Below are 17500 nucleotides of genomic sequence, written 5' to 3'. Positions count from 1 at the left end.
GATTTTAGGCCTGAAACGCCGAGCGGATGTCTTCCGGTAGGGCCAGAATGTAAAAAGATAAGCTGATTTATTTTTTAATCCTCACTAGCAGACATCTTTTTCTAGTTTCAGTGCAAAACTCTGCATTTTTCAGAAAAACAAGCGTGTCTTGATTTAAGAATGTATGCACGCTCGTTTCCGAAAAGCAAGATGAAAATGCTTTTTTTTGTTGTTGTTGTACATTTTAATGCTGTTTCGATTGTGACTCTGTTTCTCTGCTTTCTTATAGAGAGTTAAAAGATGACTTTATTGTTCTAGAAATACAGCATCACACGCACCGCTGTCACGATGCGTTCAGATAATGCTTTTTTCCTTTTGGGCCTTACACATCGATTACGGTGTCTCCAATTCCCCTTTGCGTAACAAAACAAACTCGTGCAATCAGAGGACGAATGGATGACAGCCATTTTTTTTTTTTTTTTTGTGTGTGTTTTTGTCAATCCTTGCACTTTTTGTGATCGCGAACGCACGCAAAGGCTTCGTTTTAAATCGCTCTGGCTTCTGTGAACGACTTAGACGTTTGTATTTATACCGTGTTCTTATTAAAACGTGTCCTAATAAAAACAAGCTTCCACTTTTAAAGGAAACGGCTGCTCTTCGTCTCTTCGTGGGCTTGAGTGAAATTCACATCACATCCGGCGTTTTCTCGGCGCCCGGAGGAAGCGGTTTGATGTCCTCCTCGTTCCATCCGCCCGAACCCCTCGTCCTCTCCATACTAAACACCGAACCCAGCGCTCCTGTAATGAGAGATGCGAGCAGGAAATCGTTCTTCTCTGGCTCATTTTGTCTTGTTTCATGCCACCTGTTCTACGGTTGGTCTAAAGCGGCGCATTCGTTCCGTGCCGTAATTACAATACCGGCAAAAGTTGTGCATTAGGCGGGGAATCCAGCGGGGACATGCAAATGTTTGGGCAGATCCGCTGCATGTTAAAGGCGAGGCCAGCGCAGCCGCTGCATGCGTAGATTAAAGAACATGAAATCAACGCTCAGCCTGTTTGCTCTCTTAATGCGTGTTTCTGCATAATTCCTCAAATGATGCCGGAGAATCAGCCGTCTCTTTTATTTTTGCATCCGCCTGTCGTATAGAAAGCCATCAGATCCATGCAGAGACGTCAGATTATGGGAGTGAGAATGGTTTCATTCTAAGACCAAATCATTTATAAATTGCACTTGAAGGCTTTATGCCTTTTATTTAGGACCACTGAGATTCTTTTTTTTAAGTCAAGCAGCCCATGAAGAGTATAAAAACGCTGTATGACGTTTCGGTGCTGAGGTGCGGGGATGATATTTAGTTGGCGATGCTGTGCTATGACACGTGCATGTATTATTTCTAATAATTAATTAAATAATACACAATAATTCTATATTGAAAATAAAAAAAGTAGTAAAGTGTAGGAAAAACTTTACAAACATGGCAGTACAATCTATAGGAAAGAATAAATAAGTTTATTTTCTCTGTATTTCTCTGTCTTGTTTATATTCACTGTATATTCTATATATTCACTATATATATATATATATATATATATATATATATATATATATATATATATATATATATATGTATATATATATATTCACTATATACTGAGTATATTAAAAATAAATATATTAAAATATTTGTAATATATCATTTAAATCATTTAAATGTTCCATTCAATATTTTTTATTTTAACTAACATTTAGTTTTCTTTTTGAAAAATACTATTAAATAATAAATATTTTGACCGATATTTTTGAGGCTTTTGGTTCGTGTAATAAAGCCTTCTTATGTTTGACTGTGGTCCAGTGCTATAAAGCTGCTTCCGTATGGAAATGCAATAAAAACAAATCCAAATAGATAAAGGACAAGTGCTTCTGCAGGAAGAGCACGTCAAAAATCATTGCAATTCTTATTGCAGACTGTAAACACAATGCAACATTTTTCATAACATCAATCTGAAATGTTTCAATTCTCATAATAAACGAGTATACATATCAGGATATGAATCAATAATTTATTCATTTATTGTATATATAATAATGTATGTGTGCATACGTGCATGCATAAAATCTTTTCAGGGTATTTTCAAGATCTTTTCATTGCAGTGAATCAATTTAATCTCTTTTCCAGTATGAATTATTAAATAAGTCATGTACAAAACGTTTGGGTGCTTAAAAAGCCATTTAAATACTGTACAAATGTCCCGAGGATGCCTGGCTTTTATTATAAGGCGAGGCGGATGACGGACAGCTGATGCGGCCAATGAAAGACGCGACGTCCATTCGACGGCCAATCGCCGACTCGCGGGGGCGGGGCTAGCCCGCCGTTTTATCCGCACTCTCGCCAAGCAGGAGGAGAATCCCAAAAATGACATCCAGCAGCTTTCCAGAGGAAAACCGCGGCGTTTAGAGACGCTCTCCCGAAGTTTCCCTCCTCACACGGTCACGGATTACAGCTCGTACTCCAGATATGTAGCCATCAGACTTCGGAAATGCGTGTTTGACACAGAAGGACAGTTTTTTTCCCTCACAACTGCTATTTACGCGCCTCCGATTCCAAACTCCGGATCCTTCGGCTCCAAACCGGACATGTGCGATTTGATGCCAGCGGCTCAACCGGCCGAAAAAATCGGGAAAATGAAGAAATTGAGAAGAACTTTGTCCGAGAGCTTCAGTCGCATCGGTGAGTGTCAAAAACACGGTAAATACGCGGCCAAACGCGAGCCGTTATTGTTCGCGGGCTCCCCGGTTCTGCTGGGCAGTCTGAGGAAAGTTTGTTTTCGCCGTAAACGGTCGTTTAATGGACCGAGCGACGAACGCAAACCGCGAAAACGACAGCGACGCGGTAAGCGCGACCGTGAAGTGCAGATGTTGCGCTCCTCGCAGAGCGGCCGGATGTAGAATACAGAATAGAGCTGAGTGGAACGCGCGCGCGTCGACCATGGAGTTTTCTCCCGCGGACGCGTCGCTGTCGGATCGTTCGAGACTCTGATCGACCGGGAACGGTCACTTTTCCGTGCTTCGCTGTCGGGGTCCGGGCGCGCGGGGGCTTTGGGTTTAGGTCGCGCGGAAGAATCGCAATAGAGCTCTCCGTAGGCAACACATGTTCTGGTGCTGAGGGTTAGATGCTGAATGGGTTTATTCAATAAAAACATAGAAATAAAAAAAATAAAAATCTAAAGAAATGATGTATTTTTCATAAAGTGACGCACATACCGTAATTAAATAAAAGCATATATTTTTGCTTATTTTTTGGAGTATTTATTATATTATTTAAAAGATGTAAATTAAAAAAAAAAAAAAAAAAAAAAATATATATATATATATATATATATATATATATATATATATATATATATATATATATATATATATTATAAAATACTTAAAATTTTCATACTCCATAAAATTGTTTTATAAAAATTATTATTGTAATTATATACTATATTTAATTTATATATATTATATAAATAATTATATTTTATATAAAATATAATGTAAAAATCAAATTTTAAAGTGACGAATATACTGTAATTAAATCAAAACATATATTTATGCTTATTTTTTGGAGTATTATGTTATTTAAAAGATTGCAATAAAAATATATATATATATATATATATATATATATATCCCAGTAGATAAATGACGTGTGCTTCTGCAGCAAGAGCGTGTGAAGATGCATCGCAGCTTCTTAAAGACCATAAACATAACGCGACGTATCATCGATGCAAGCTCAGATAGACCAAATGATTTGAGTAATGCTTTCAAGTGAGTTTTATGGCTTATTGGAGACGTTCGAGCACTAGTTAGGGAGCGGAGCCGGTCGTGAAGGCTCTTCTGAAGATGCTGCCTAAGGGCCTTTCTATCCTGAAGTCATCCGTTCTGTCACCTGATGACTGTGTCTCTGCACACGAGCAGTTCACACGGGCCCCTTCCACCTCCACTCGCGCACTACAGAGGGAAGATCCAATGAACTTTGAGCCCAGTGTAGACCGAAGCGTATGATGTACTGTAGACCTACTTCACTTTAAATCATGATTAGGTTTTTTTAAATATCTATTTTAATTTTGTCTTTTAGAAATGCTATGTTCGTATTATATATTCTATAAAATATGTTAATATTTTAAAAACTATATATTAAATCAATATTTGATTTTGATTAGTTGAATGATACATATACATATATTTTTAGATCTATATTATATGTTATATATAAGGTTATATTATATATATGTTTTTGATTATGTATGTGACTATATATTTTTTATTTATACGTTAAAAGACACACATACAGTATATATTGAAAATATTTATATTACATTTCTGTATTTATATTCCTGTTGTATATTATTTGTAAATATATTTGATGTATAATCAGAACATATATTTCTTAAATATATACATGCTTATGCTTTTGCATTTATATTCATATATATATATATATATACTTTTAAATATATACTCAAAGAGTAAAAGATATATAAATGCTACAATTATATTTCATATATTATTATTAGCATCATTATTATTATTATTATTATTATTTTATTTTTTTTTGGTAAATAGGGATGCTGTCCATGTAGGGGTCACACTCAGGGATGCTGTCCATGCAGTGTTCAGACGCAGGGATGCTGTCTACGTAGAAGTCACACTCAGGGATGCTGTCTATGTAGAAGTCACACCCAGGGATGCTGTCTATGTAGAAGTCACACTCAGGGATGCTGTCTATGTAGAAGTCACACTCAGGGATGCTGTCTATGTAGAAGTCACACCCAGGGATGCTGTCTATGTAGAAGTCACACTCAGGGATGCTGTCTATGTAGGTGTCAAGGATGCTGTTCCTATAGAAGTCACACTCAGGGATGCTGTCTATGTAGGTGTCAAGGATGCTGTTCATATAGAAGTCACACTCAAGGATGCTGTCTACGTAGAAGTCACACTCAGGGATGCTGTCTATGTAGAAGTCTTTATATTTGATTGGGATGCTGTATGGTATGTATGTCTATGTAGAAGTCACATCCAGGGATGCTGTCTATGTAGAAGTCACACGCAGGGATGCTGTCCATGTAGGGGTCACACACAGGGATGCTGTCTATGTAGGGTCATACACAGGGATGCTGTCTATGTAGAAGTCACACTCAGGGATGCTGTCTATGTAGGTGTCAAGGATGCTGTTCATATAGAAGTCACACTCAGGGATGCTGTCTATGTAGGTGTCAAGGATGCTGTCCATATAGAAGTCACACACAGGGATGCTGTCTACGTAGAAGTCACACTCAAGGATGCTGACTATGTAGAAGTCACACTCAAGGATGCTGTCTCACGAGAAGTCACACTCAGGGATGCTGTCTATGTAGGTGTCAAAGGATGCTGTTCATATAGAAGTCACACTCAGGATGCTGTCTATGTAGGTGTCAAGGATGCTGTCCATATAGAAGTCACACACAGGGATGCTGTCTATGTAGAAGTCACACTCAGGGATGCTGACTATGTAGAAGTCACACTCAAGGATGCTGTCTACGTAGAAGTCACACTCCAGGATGCTGTCTATGTAGGTGTCAAGGATGCTGTCCATATAGAAGTCACACACAGGGATGCTGTTCACGTAGAAGTCACACTCAGGGATGCTGACTATGTAGAAGTCACACCCAGGGATGCTGTCTACGTAGAAGTCACACTCAGGGATGCTGACTATGTAGAAGTCACACCCAGGGATGCTGTCTATGTAGAAGTCACATCCAGGATGCTGTCTATGTAGAAGTCACACCCAGGGATGCTGTCTATGTAGAAGTCACATCCAGGGATGCTGTCTATGTAGAAGTCACACTCAGGGATGCTGTCTATGTAGAAGTCACACCCAGGGATGCTGTCTATGTAGGGGTCACACACAGGGATGCTGTCTATGTAGGTGTCAAGGATGCTGTTCATATAGAAGTCACACACAGGGATGCTGTCTACGTAGAAGTCACACTCAGGGATGCTGTCCACGTAGAAGTCACACTCAGGGATGCTGTCTCACGAGGGGTCACACCCAGGGATGCTGTCTATGTAGAAGTCACACCCAGGATGCTGTCTCACGTAGGGGTCACACCCAGGGATGCTGTCTACGTAGGGGTCACACCCAGGGATGCTGTCCACGTAGAAGTCACACTCAGGGATGCTGTCTACGTAGGGGTCACACCCAGGGATGCTGTCTATGTAGAAGTCACACCCAGGGATGCTGTCTATGTAGAAGTCACACCCAGGGATGCTGTCTACGTAGGGGTCACACCCAGGGATGCTGTCTATGTAGAAGTCACACCAGGGATGCTGTCTATGTAGAAGTCACACCCAGGGATGCTGTCTATGTAGAAGTCACACCCAGGGATGCTGTCACGTGGGGTCACACCCAGGGGATGCTGTCTACGTAGGGGTCACACCCAGGGATGCTGTCTATGTAGAAGTCACACCCAGGGATGCTGTCTACGTAGGGGTCACACCCAGGGATGCTGTCTACGTAGGGGTCACACCCAGGGATGCTGTCCACGAGAAGTCACACTCCAGGGATGCTGTCTACAGGGTCACACCCAGGGATGCTGTCTATGTAGAAGTCACACCCAGGGATGCTGTCTATGTAGAAGTCACACCCAGGGATGCTGTCTACGTAGGGGTCACACCCAGGGATGCTGTCACGAGGGGTCACACCCAGGGATGCTGTCTATGTAGAAGTCACACCCAAGGATGCTGTCTACGTAGGGGTCACACCCAGGGATGCTGTCTACGTAGAAGTCACACCCAGGGATGGTGTCTACGTAGGGGTCACACCCAGGGATGCTGTCCACGCAGTGTTCAGACGCAGGGACGCTGTAGTGCACTAGTTCTGCTGTGTTCTCTGAAGTGAGTTTGCTCGGGTGCTTTCACGCTGAAGCTGCAGAACGTCACACAGGAGTCACACAATTAATTCACAGCCGTTACTTGTCTTCTGTTTTTCCCTCTTGCTTTTTCCCTGAAGTGAAATCTGTAATATTTCTGCCGTTTTCTCCGAGGAAGGAGCAATTTAACGGCTCGTCGCCTTGAAACAACAGCGGTGACATGAATAAATCATACTGCGAGGAACATGAAAGAAAGACGCTCCTCGGCGCTCGTTTAACACTCGTTTGTGCTTCAGTCACACCGAGAGAGAGAGGCTTATTAAGCAGAGCTACGTCGAGTTTAATTATCATAATATATTTTTATACAGTAAAAAAAAAAAGCTGGTATTCTAAAATAATTATTCAGTAAATGTGATAATAGATTTTAGATGATGAAGAGATATTTCATAAATAAATATACAGTAAAATAATTAAAATTATTTTAAAAATGATATTTAAATAAAAAATATATATAAAAAAAAAATATATATATATATATATATATATGAAAAAATATATTTTTAAACCATTTATTAAATTATTATTAATATGTAAATTATTTTACATAATTTATTTTTCTGACATTATTTTAGATTTAATTTAATTTTTATTTTTCTCTGGTAATGCTGTTATTATCTCTGGTTATGTAACAGCATGTCCAATAAATAATTATGATTTTTTAAAAATAAGTAAAATAATTTTTTATTCAATTTTATTAAATTGAAAAAAACACTTAACAGATACGTAACAAATAAAAATACATTTTGAAATAATGTGTATTATTTTGAACGATGTACCACAAGAAAAGTGTGTTCATCTCACTCTTGGGTCTCACACGGGATGTTTATTTGATCATGGATCAATCCTTCCTGTGGGTGAGACACAATAGAGATCTTTACCACAATCATTAAAAGATAAAACGGCTGTCCTCCAGTATTTACACTCACATTCAGTCTCATTAGATCCGAGAGCAAAGCTTTATTACCGGCGATCAATTCTCTGTTTCATCCTGTTTCTGTTTCCTTCATCAAATCATGTTCTCTGTGGAGGTCGATGTTTTCAGGTCAAATGTTCACCGCTCCATAAACAAAACCATTTCTCTGTGGTTCCCAGGTTTTATGGGAGTTGATTAAACATCTTCAGCATCTAACCACATTTCACCCCCAAATTAAAAGAAGCTGTATATGTTTTTTTCTAAAGTGAAGCATATAATACAGTATACTGTATAAACACCCTGCAGTTTACCTTACAGTATTAGTTTATTACATTTCTTTAAATTATTAGATAATAAATCATGTGTGTGAATATATATATATATATATATATATATATATATATATATATATATATATATATATATTTATATTTAAAATATTACTTTTATTACAAATATATATATATATATATATATATATATATATATATATATATATATATATATATATATATATATATATATATATATATATATATATATGTATAATTTTTTAATAAAAAGTAATATTTTAAATATAGTAAATATATTGTATTATTAAAATAAAATATGTTATTAAAATTAAATACCTTGCTTTTAAATTATTATTATTATTATTATTATGTATATACACTTATGATATATTTAATATGCATAATCATACTTTAAATAAAATATTGATGTATTTTATGGCATTTTCTATATTAAATATTTTCAATACTTTCTATAAAAGTTTATATTTTAAATTCAATATTTAAAAACAATTAAATTAATAAATTAAAATAAAATTATATATTAATTATTATTATTATTAAAATAACAAAAATAAATATACAATAAAACAACCTTTTTTTAAAATCGAAAATATAATTTCTAAAGTGTCTTTCATTTGATTTTGGGGTTGAGTGTAAGAATAATCCCGTGGTTGTGGACGGAAAATATTTCGTCCAGTTAGAGCCTTTCTTACTAGTTTTTCACCTGCACGTGCAGAACGCATTAAATCCACGTTTTTGCTCCTTTCTTTCAGTGAAATGGATGTGTAATTTCACTTTTCTGTCTCTCTCCTCAAGCCTTCAAGAAAGAAGACAGCGGCTTTGACGAGGTGAGAGAAAGCACTTTTCTGGTCCTGCCAGTGTTTGCCGATGCGGTTAACGCAAGCGCCCTGACACGGGGCCCGGAGCAGTGCATGCTGGGATGTGTTGTTTGGGTGTGTGTGTCTCTGGGGGGATCGTGTCAGCGGCGATCATCACAGATATCAGTATCATTGGGTTGGTTCTCCAGTGACCGCACATGGTTTTTATGAGCTCTTGCGCACATTACTCGGGGATTATTGAGATTTATTATTTCAAGGACATTTGAAATGTCATTATGCAGGTTTCCTGTTTTGAGAAGACGCGCTTTAAAACCAAATGCAATCAAATTAATATTTTTTCATATTTAATACAACTATATTAAACAGATAAATGTTATATATATATATATATATATATATATATATATATATATATATATATATATATATATATATATATATATATATATATATATATAATAAAAAAAAAAAATATATATATATATATATATATATATATATATATATATATATATATATATATATTATATATATATATATATATATATATATATATATATATATATATATATATATATCTATATATTTTTATCTATATATATATATATATATATATATATATATATATATATATATATATATATATATATAAAATAGATAAAATAAAAAAATAATATAATACATATTCTGATGCATTTATGCATATGAGCATAACGTTCTGAATAAATGTAGTCCATGTATATTTTTTTCATATTTATTTTTTGAAATATTAAACAGATAAATGTTATATCTATCATATCATATCATACATACATAATATAAAATAAAATAAAATATATTCAGATGCATTTATGCATATAAACATAACATTCAGAATAAATGTAGTTTGTGTAAATGGTTTATATTTAATGAAAAAAAATGAAAAGGTAAAGGTAAATGTTATATATATAATATGATATAATAGATATAATATATTGCATATTCTGATGCATTTATTCATACAAACATAACATTCAGATAATGTATATTTTTTCATATTTATTTTTTGAAATATTAAACGGATAAGTGTTATATCTATATTATCATACATACATATATAATATAATATGAAATAAAATATATTTTGATGCATTTATGCATACAAACATAACATTCAGAAAAATGTAGTCCATATTTAATGAAAAAATATTAAACAGATAAATGTTGTTTATATAATATGATATAATAGATATAATATAATGCATATTCGGAATATATTAACATTCAGAATAAATGTATCTTTTTTCATCTGTATTTTTTTCTGAAATATTAAACGGATAAATGTTGTATATATTTCTGCGAGCATGAGTAAAGCTTGCGTGGAGCGTGAGAGGTGATCTTTATATAACCCTGAGCTCTTTCTCAGCCGTCACGTCTGGTTAGTCCCGGACGAGCGTTTGTGTTTCTGTGTTCTCCAGAGACGCTCAGGAAGAGCAGGAGAAACACAGAAGACATGTCAAATTCAGCAGATCACACAGGACCCGTCAGCCTCCACATCAGCTGAGCGAGCCGCGTCAAGTCAGCGCTTACAGACGCAGACCTCTATTTACATTCACGGCCCAATTTACTTCTGAAATCTGATGAAAGCCGACCTTCTCCGTCGGGATTTGATTGGACGGTGAAAAGTGAGGATCGCTGAAACATCATATGATGTCCGCTGGAGAGAAACAAAGGTTTAAACTTTAATTAAAGATATGAAACATTAAAAAAAAAAAAAAAAAAAAAAAAAAAAAAAAAACATAAAAATATAATATATATATATATATATATATATATATATATATATATATATATATATATATATATATATATATATATATATATAAATAATATAAACATCAACATATATAACATTTATCAGTTTAATATAAAAAACAAAATATGAAAAAATATACATGGACTACATTTATTCTGAATGTTATAAATGCATCAGAATATTCATGTTTGTGGATTTTCACTGGTTTTAGTTTGATCAAATACAGTGACAACATAAATATATATTTATATATATATATATATATATATATATATATATATATATATAGATATATATATTAAAATATAATTTATTATATTGTGGCTTGATATATTAAACAAACAATTATTATTTAACATAATCAAATATTTATTTTCTTTCTTCCTTTAAAGTACTATACAAGTAGGTAATATTTGTTGTACAATCACTAACAATATATTTTTGATTCATTTATTTCTTTTGCTTTACTTTTTAATTAATTTCGTAATAAATATAATTATTTATTTTTTCTTTTGGAGTTGTGTCTTGGCGGTATCCATTACTTGGTGATTATTTGTAGCTGGCTTGTCCCTGAATATGTCGAGACGATGAGATCCGCGGCGTTCAGAAGCGCTCTCTTCATGGGAAGCGGTTATAAATGTCTGCCGCCGCTGGGGAAACATGCAAAGAATCTGAGAGGGAAAGGAACTGTTTCCTGTTGGCCGCGAAGAGCGTCTCTGAGAAAGCAGAAAGTATTTGACCTCTGTGTGTGTGTGTGTGTGAGTGTGAGTGTGTGTGAGTGTGTGTGAGTGTGTGTGTGTGTGTGTGTTTCTCTGATTTTGGCTCAAAAATATCACTGGCAAACAGAACATTGCATCCAGATTTTGTCAAATGATGCAGATCCGGTGAAAATATTTAAAGCACATTTCGTGTGAACGTTGGTGAAGTTCTCCTGGGCTTTGAAGGACAGACGGATCACGGCGTGTGTGAGAGGTTATGTTGAGGATCAGCAGTGTTTGTAGATAGTGTGTGTCCTTTGTTTCTGTGGGTTTGTGGGTCTGCCGGAGAAGCTCGTGAAGCTCGTGACTCGACAGGAAGAAGATTCTCGGAGTTTGACTCATGAAGCTGAATCACGGCGAAATCAGAAAAAGGAGCTCGATTTTACTAATATTTCTTAGAAATGTCTCTCGACTAATACAATAGAAGCCATACGACATTTAACAATGCATTGTAGCAGCATTGCGTTATTGATTTCAATTATTTATAAAAAAAAATAATAATAAAAAAAAAAAAAATATATATATATATATATATATATATATATATATATATAAAATTATTTGTTTTTAAAGTCATGATTATAAACATAAAAAATCACAAAAATGAAATATAAATTTTATTATTAGTTAAATTTTTGTTTTTATATCTTATTTTAGTTTTTAAGAGCTAGTATTTTGTTATTTTTTATTATTTTATTTGAACTATAGCTATAAAGTTTTTATTTATTATTGATAGTTTTCAATTAATATATTTATATATATATATATGTGTGTGTGTGTGTGTGTATATATATATATATATATATATGTATATATATTTTTAGTTTATTTTAGCACTTCAAGTTAAGCAAAACATTTTTGAAACTATATCAGTTAATTTTTTTATTTTGTTTTTAATTTCAGTTAACGTTAATTTAATGGAGACAAAAGAGTCCTTGTTCAGTTCAGTTCAGTTCAATAACAGCTTCTAAATGTCAAGGTTCATGAGTTACACTGTAGTGGAGAAAAACCGTAACGATTGTGAACACAAGGTTTGTTTAGCACCGCTTCAGAGTATCTGGTGATTCTGGAGAGATTGGCTTCTTGTTGTTTGGTGAATCGGACGAATGAACGAATGAACGAATGAAGCGAGTCACGTGACCCCGTCGTCATCTGGACTGGTTCTTGCTCTCTTAAGGACAAAGGTCGGCTTTGATTCGACCTCGCCGGTTGAAGAAATCAATTCTGTCATTATGTGCTACTTGACTGCCCATTATCTAATCCTCATGAAATCAGAGACTGCTGTTTTTTTCCGCTGTGCAGCATTGAAGAGGAAATTTATGAATCTTTTTTCACTTCACAGGCATGACCGTTCAGCTCCAAAATATCCATCTCGCGCACTGCATTCAGAGTCATATGATGTTTTGCATGAAGTTGTTTTATTAAAAACCATAAATTTGATATCTCCAATCATCTGACATCCACCCTGTGCTATATTTGTAATATTTGCAGTTTATTTTTCAGTCCGTTTCCTACAAAAAGCATCATGTGACGTCTGAAGACTTGGGATATAGTCCATTAGCGTGGACTAATGTTAGTATACTTTTTTAAATAATAGTAAATATTTATTGTTTCTGAGTCATGAAACATTTCAGGAAAGAAACATTGAATTGCAGGTTTTACTGATAAAATTGCATTAAAAATTTAAATGCACAAAAAATCTATATATTTTTTTTCCTTTTTGTAAGGATAAACAGTTTGGCCAAAAGTTTGCGATTTGTTTTAATAGGTTTAATGAATAAATAAATAATACATTTCATTATTAAAATAAAATAGGCTAAATTTGGGAATGAGAAATATCACTTGTATTTTTACTGTAAAAATGTTTAGGGAAACATAATTAATTATAGTAAATTATAGTAATATATTATTATTTTTATATTAATATTTGTATTAATAAAAATGTAAATATTGGACAACATTTGAACAAAATTAGAAAAATTAATATTGTAATTTTACTGTAAAAAATATTTAGGGAAAAATATAATTAATTGTAATATATTATAATAATATGTAATTATATTTTATATACTTATAATTTTAGTATTAAGAATTTAAATATTGGACAAAATTTGAACAAAATTAAAAATAATATTGTAATTTTACTGTAAAATGTTAAGGAAAATATAACTAATTATAATATATTATAATAATATATAATTATATTTAATATTAAAAATTTTATTATTAAAATTTTAAATATTGGTCAAAATTTCAACAAAATTATAAATATTACTATTGTAATTTTACTGTAAAATATATTAATAATACATTTATTATAATATTGCTGCTATTACTACAGAAAAAATATATTTACTGAATATAAAAAGTAAGCAATTCATTGTACAATAAATTTATATCTATATTAAATAATATTTCACTGTAAAATAAAAAAACAAATCTGATATTTTAAATACATAAAATATCCTTATTTTACACAGCAGTCACAACATTGGCTGTTTTCTTTTTCTTCTTTTTGTTAAGCTGTTTTATTTTTGCCTGAAACCCCCAGGGACCCTTAAAGGCCCTTAAAGCTTCTCAGTAAGTTTGTGAAGATGTCTGATGCGTGTGGTGTTTCTAAATGCACGTTAAACCGACTCTAGCTACAGTCCGGTTGAGCCGATGAAGCTCCGAGTCCATCCTCCACGTGAAGCAGGACTGTGTGTGTGTGTGTGTGTGTGTGTGTGTGTGTGTGAAGCCCTAAGGGATGGAGGGTTGGAGAATGTGTTCATTGTGTTCAGAGAGAAACGCAGGAGAAGAAGAAGGATGCCCGTGCATTAATGTCTGGGGGAAGAAATAGACTCCTTTACATTGAATCTACTTTCTCTTTCATCCACTATTTAGCAGAATTTCTTTTTCATCCAAAGCGACTCGAGGAATGAGGAAAACAAGGAGCGATTCATTTTAACAAGGACGTGATTCATATTCAGTCATATTAAAACAGTTTAAATTCTACAATAATATATAATACATTTATATACAAAATATTATTTAAAATAATTATTGATATATATTAATAATTCAATATATATTAAAATATTTAAATGTTTTAGTGTATGTATATGTATGTGTGTGTATATGTGTATATATATATATATATATATATATATATATATATATATATATATATATATATTTATTTATTATTATTATTATTATTATTATTATTTTTCTATGTAATATTTGATATATTATATAATAAATGAATAATGGACATTTTTATATTTTATATTTTTTTATATTTTATATTTAATTCCATAAAAAGTATATATATATATATATATACATACATACATACATACATATATATATATATATATATATATATATATATATATATATATATATATATATATATATACATGTATGTATATATATATATGCTGCACTTTATGTATGTATGTATGTATGTATATATGTATTATTTAATGATTGATTGAAAATGAAAACAAAGACATATTATTGATATATTGATAAATATGAAAGATATATATATATATATATATATATATATATATATACACATACACTAAATCATTTAAATATTTTAATATATATTTAATTATTAATATATATCAATAATTGTTTTAAATTATAAATGTATTATATATTATTGTAGAATTTAAAATGATTTAATATTACTGAATATGAATTACTGAATATATTCTCATTCCTCAAGTCGCTTTGGATATATATATATATATATATATATATATATATATATATATATATATATATATATATATATATATATATATATATATATATATAATAAAATATATATATATATAAATATAAATGGAATTAATCTATTTATTGATAAAATAATACATTTTCAGCATTTAGCAGACGCTTTAATCCAAAGTGACTTAGAACCCAGGAAGTGAATGAATTATAAACGTGTGAACTTTATTTTTCGCTCACCGCTCGGTGTCTGTCGTGAAGGTTGATCGACCTGAAGGCGCTCACAAAGGAAATTGTCATTTTCTAATCATCAACCGCAGCCTCTGGTCTCCTGTCTCTAGACGTTGATTGTTTATTCGGGGCTGAGCCGGAGTCTGGCACGTTCTCCGCTTTCATTTGTTGGCTGTCAGCGTGTGGAATCAGTTTAATAAATGTCGTCTTTCATCACGTTAAAGGCTCCTGGTTATTTTTGCGAGCGGGGCTCGTTGCTGCCTTTCGTGAATCGTGCGTTTTTTCCGTTTGTGTTCGTGGAAAAGCTTCAGCCTTGGTTTTCAGCCTCTTCTTGACGTCTCTCGTCTTTGATGATGAGTATAATCTGATATAAGTCTTATAATCACACTGCTATTCGCAAATGAATCCTTAACATACAGTAAGTGGGTCAGAGTCTTTTAAAGGGCACTGAAAGTGTGTTACAAGCTTTTTGACTATAACGAAGCCTGAATTTAAGATTCATGGATCTGAATGCCATATAACATGCCCGATCCCTTTTATTACGTGACTTTTACATAAACTTAATGTGATGAATGTTCATCGGTCATACAGAAATGAAACTAATGCCATAGCTTATTTTAGTATATGTAAGTATTTATTTGAAGTAATTTTGTATACAAATGCCTCAGAATCAGCCACCTAAAAACAATTAATAAAAACTTTTTTTAAAGAAGTGATATTCTCATATAAATTTATATATTTAAAAAATAATAATATATTATAATATATATATATATATATATATATATATATATATATATATATATATATATATATATAATTTTTATTAAATGTAGTTATATTAAATTAATATACTCTTAAAAACACATAAAAATATACATATATAAAAATGTATATATATATATAAAATGTATTTTATTATATAAAAGTATCACACGCACAGACAATTAAATAAAAATTATATATATACCTGTATATCAGAATCAGAATCAGCCACCTAAAATATTTTATAAAAACTATTTTTTAAAGAAGTGATATTCTCATATAAATTCATATATATATATATATATATATAAAAATAATATATATATTTCTTTTTTTATATAAAAAAAATATTTTTATATATATATAATTGTATATATATATATAATTTATTTTTTATTAAATGTAAATATATTATATTAAAATTAATATACTTTTGAAAACTCACATAAATATATACAGATATAAAAATATGTTATATATAAAAGTATTATATATCACACACAAAAAATGTATATTATTTTATATATATATATATATATATATATATATATATATATATATATATATATATATATATATATATTGCTACTAATATATTGCAATATGCATCAATGCTTATTTTTTTATTTTGTGTTTTGATAGTTATATTGTATATATTCAGTTGGATCTTTACCAATCTGAAGTTTGGGCCTAAATATCCACATGCTAGATGAATCGTTTGCAGAAAGATGAAGGTGAATTGCGCAGTGTATTTGTTAGGAGATGCTTCCAGACAGTGAAGAGAGCGGTGCTGCGTAATGAAGTGTGAAGCGCTGAGTAAAGCTGCTGAGATCGCCGTGTCCTCGGTCTGGGGCTCTTGGCCGTCTTCCACGCGTCCAGATGCTCGGCCGTTACTCTTGGGCTGGTCTGGAGCCCACAGACAAACGACAGGCTCGTTCTTCCAAGGAACGCCGTGAAATCTTGGCCTGATAGGCTGCATCATAAACGAGCTCTTAGTGGGAAGGAAGCAAACATTGGGATCTCACTGATACTGAGCGCTCTGGGCCTTCAGTCACTTATGCTTTTAGGTTATTAGGGATTAAATATCACTATCAAATATAACCCACATCAAACACACATATATCTATTTTTTATCAATCAATCAATCATTTTTATTACACTCACACACCCACACCCACAAACACACACCACACCCACACACACACTCACACACACACACACACACACACACACACACACATACTACAC

General features: G+C 32.3%; 2 protein-coding genes across 2 annotated transcripts in view; both read left to right on the top strand.

The window, feature by feature from the left end:
• Positions 1-621, top strand: part of LOC122357990 (pituitary tumor-transforming gene 1 protein-interacting protein) — a 20232-nt gene extending 19611 nt beyond the window's left edge. The window contains exon 7 of the mRNA XM_043257701.1: positions 1-621. This exon is cut by the window's left edge and continues 201 nt beyond it. The gene's annotated coding sequence lies outside the window, so the exon portion shown is untranslated.
• Positions 622-2030: 1409 nt separating this feature from the next.
• cdk14 (cyclin-dependent kinase 14) lies at positions 2031-9324 on the top strand. The gene is made up of 2 exons (XM_043257705.1): positions 2031-2704; positions 8958-9324. Exons 1-2 carry the CDS (start codon positions 2611-2613, stop codon positions 9188-9190), a joined length of 327 nt encoding a protein of 108 aa, XP_043113640.1. The 5' UTR covers positions 2031-2610; the 3' UTR covers positions 9191-9324.
• Positions 9325-17500: the final 8176 nt, after the last annotated feature.

The sequence above is a fragment of the Puntigrus tetrazona genome, chromosome 14 (assembly GCF_018831695.1).
Source record: "Puntigrus tetrazona isolate hp1 chromosome 14, ASM1883169v1, whole genome shotgun sequence".
NCBI lineage: Eukaryota > Metazoa > Chordata > Actinopteri > Cypriniformes > Cyprinidae > Puntigrus > Puntigrus tetrazona.
Note: the sequence above shows the minus strand (reverse complement) of the source record. Positions and strands in the feature narration are given on the sequence as shown.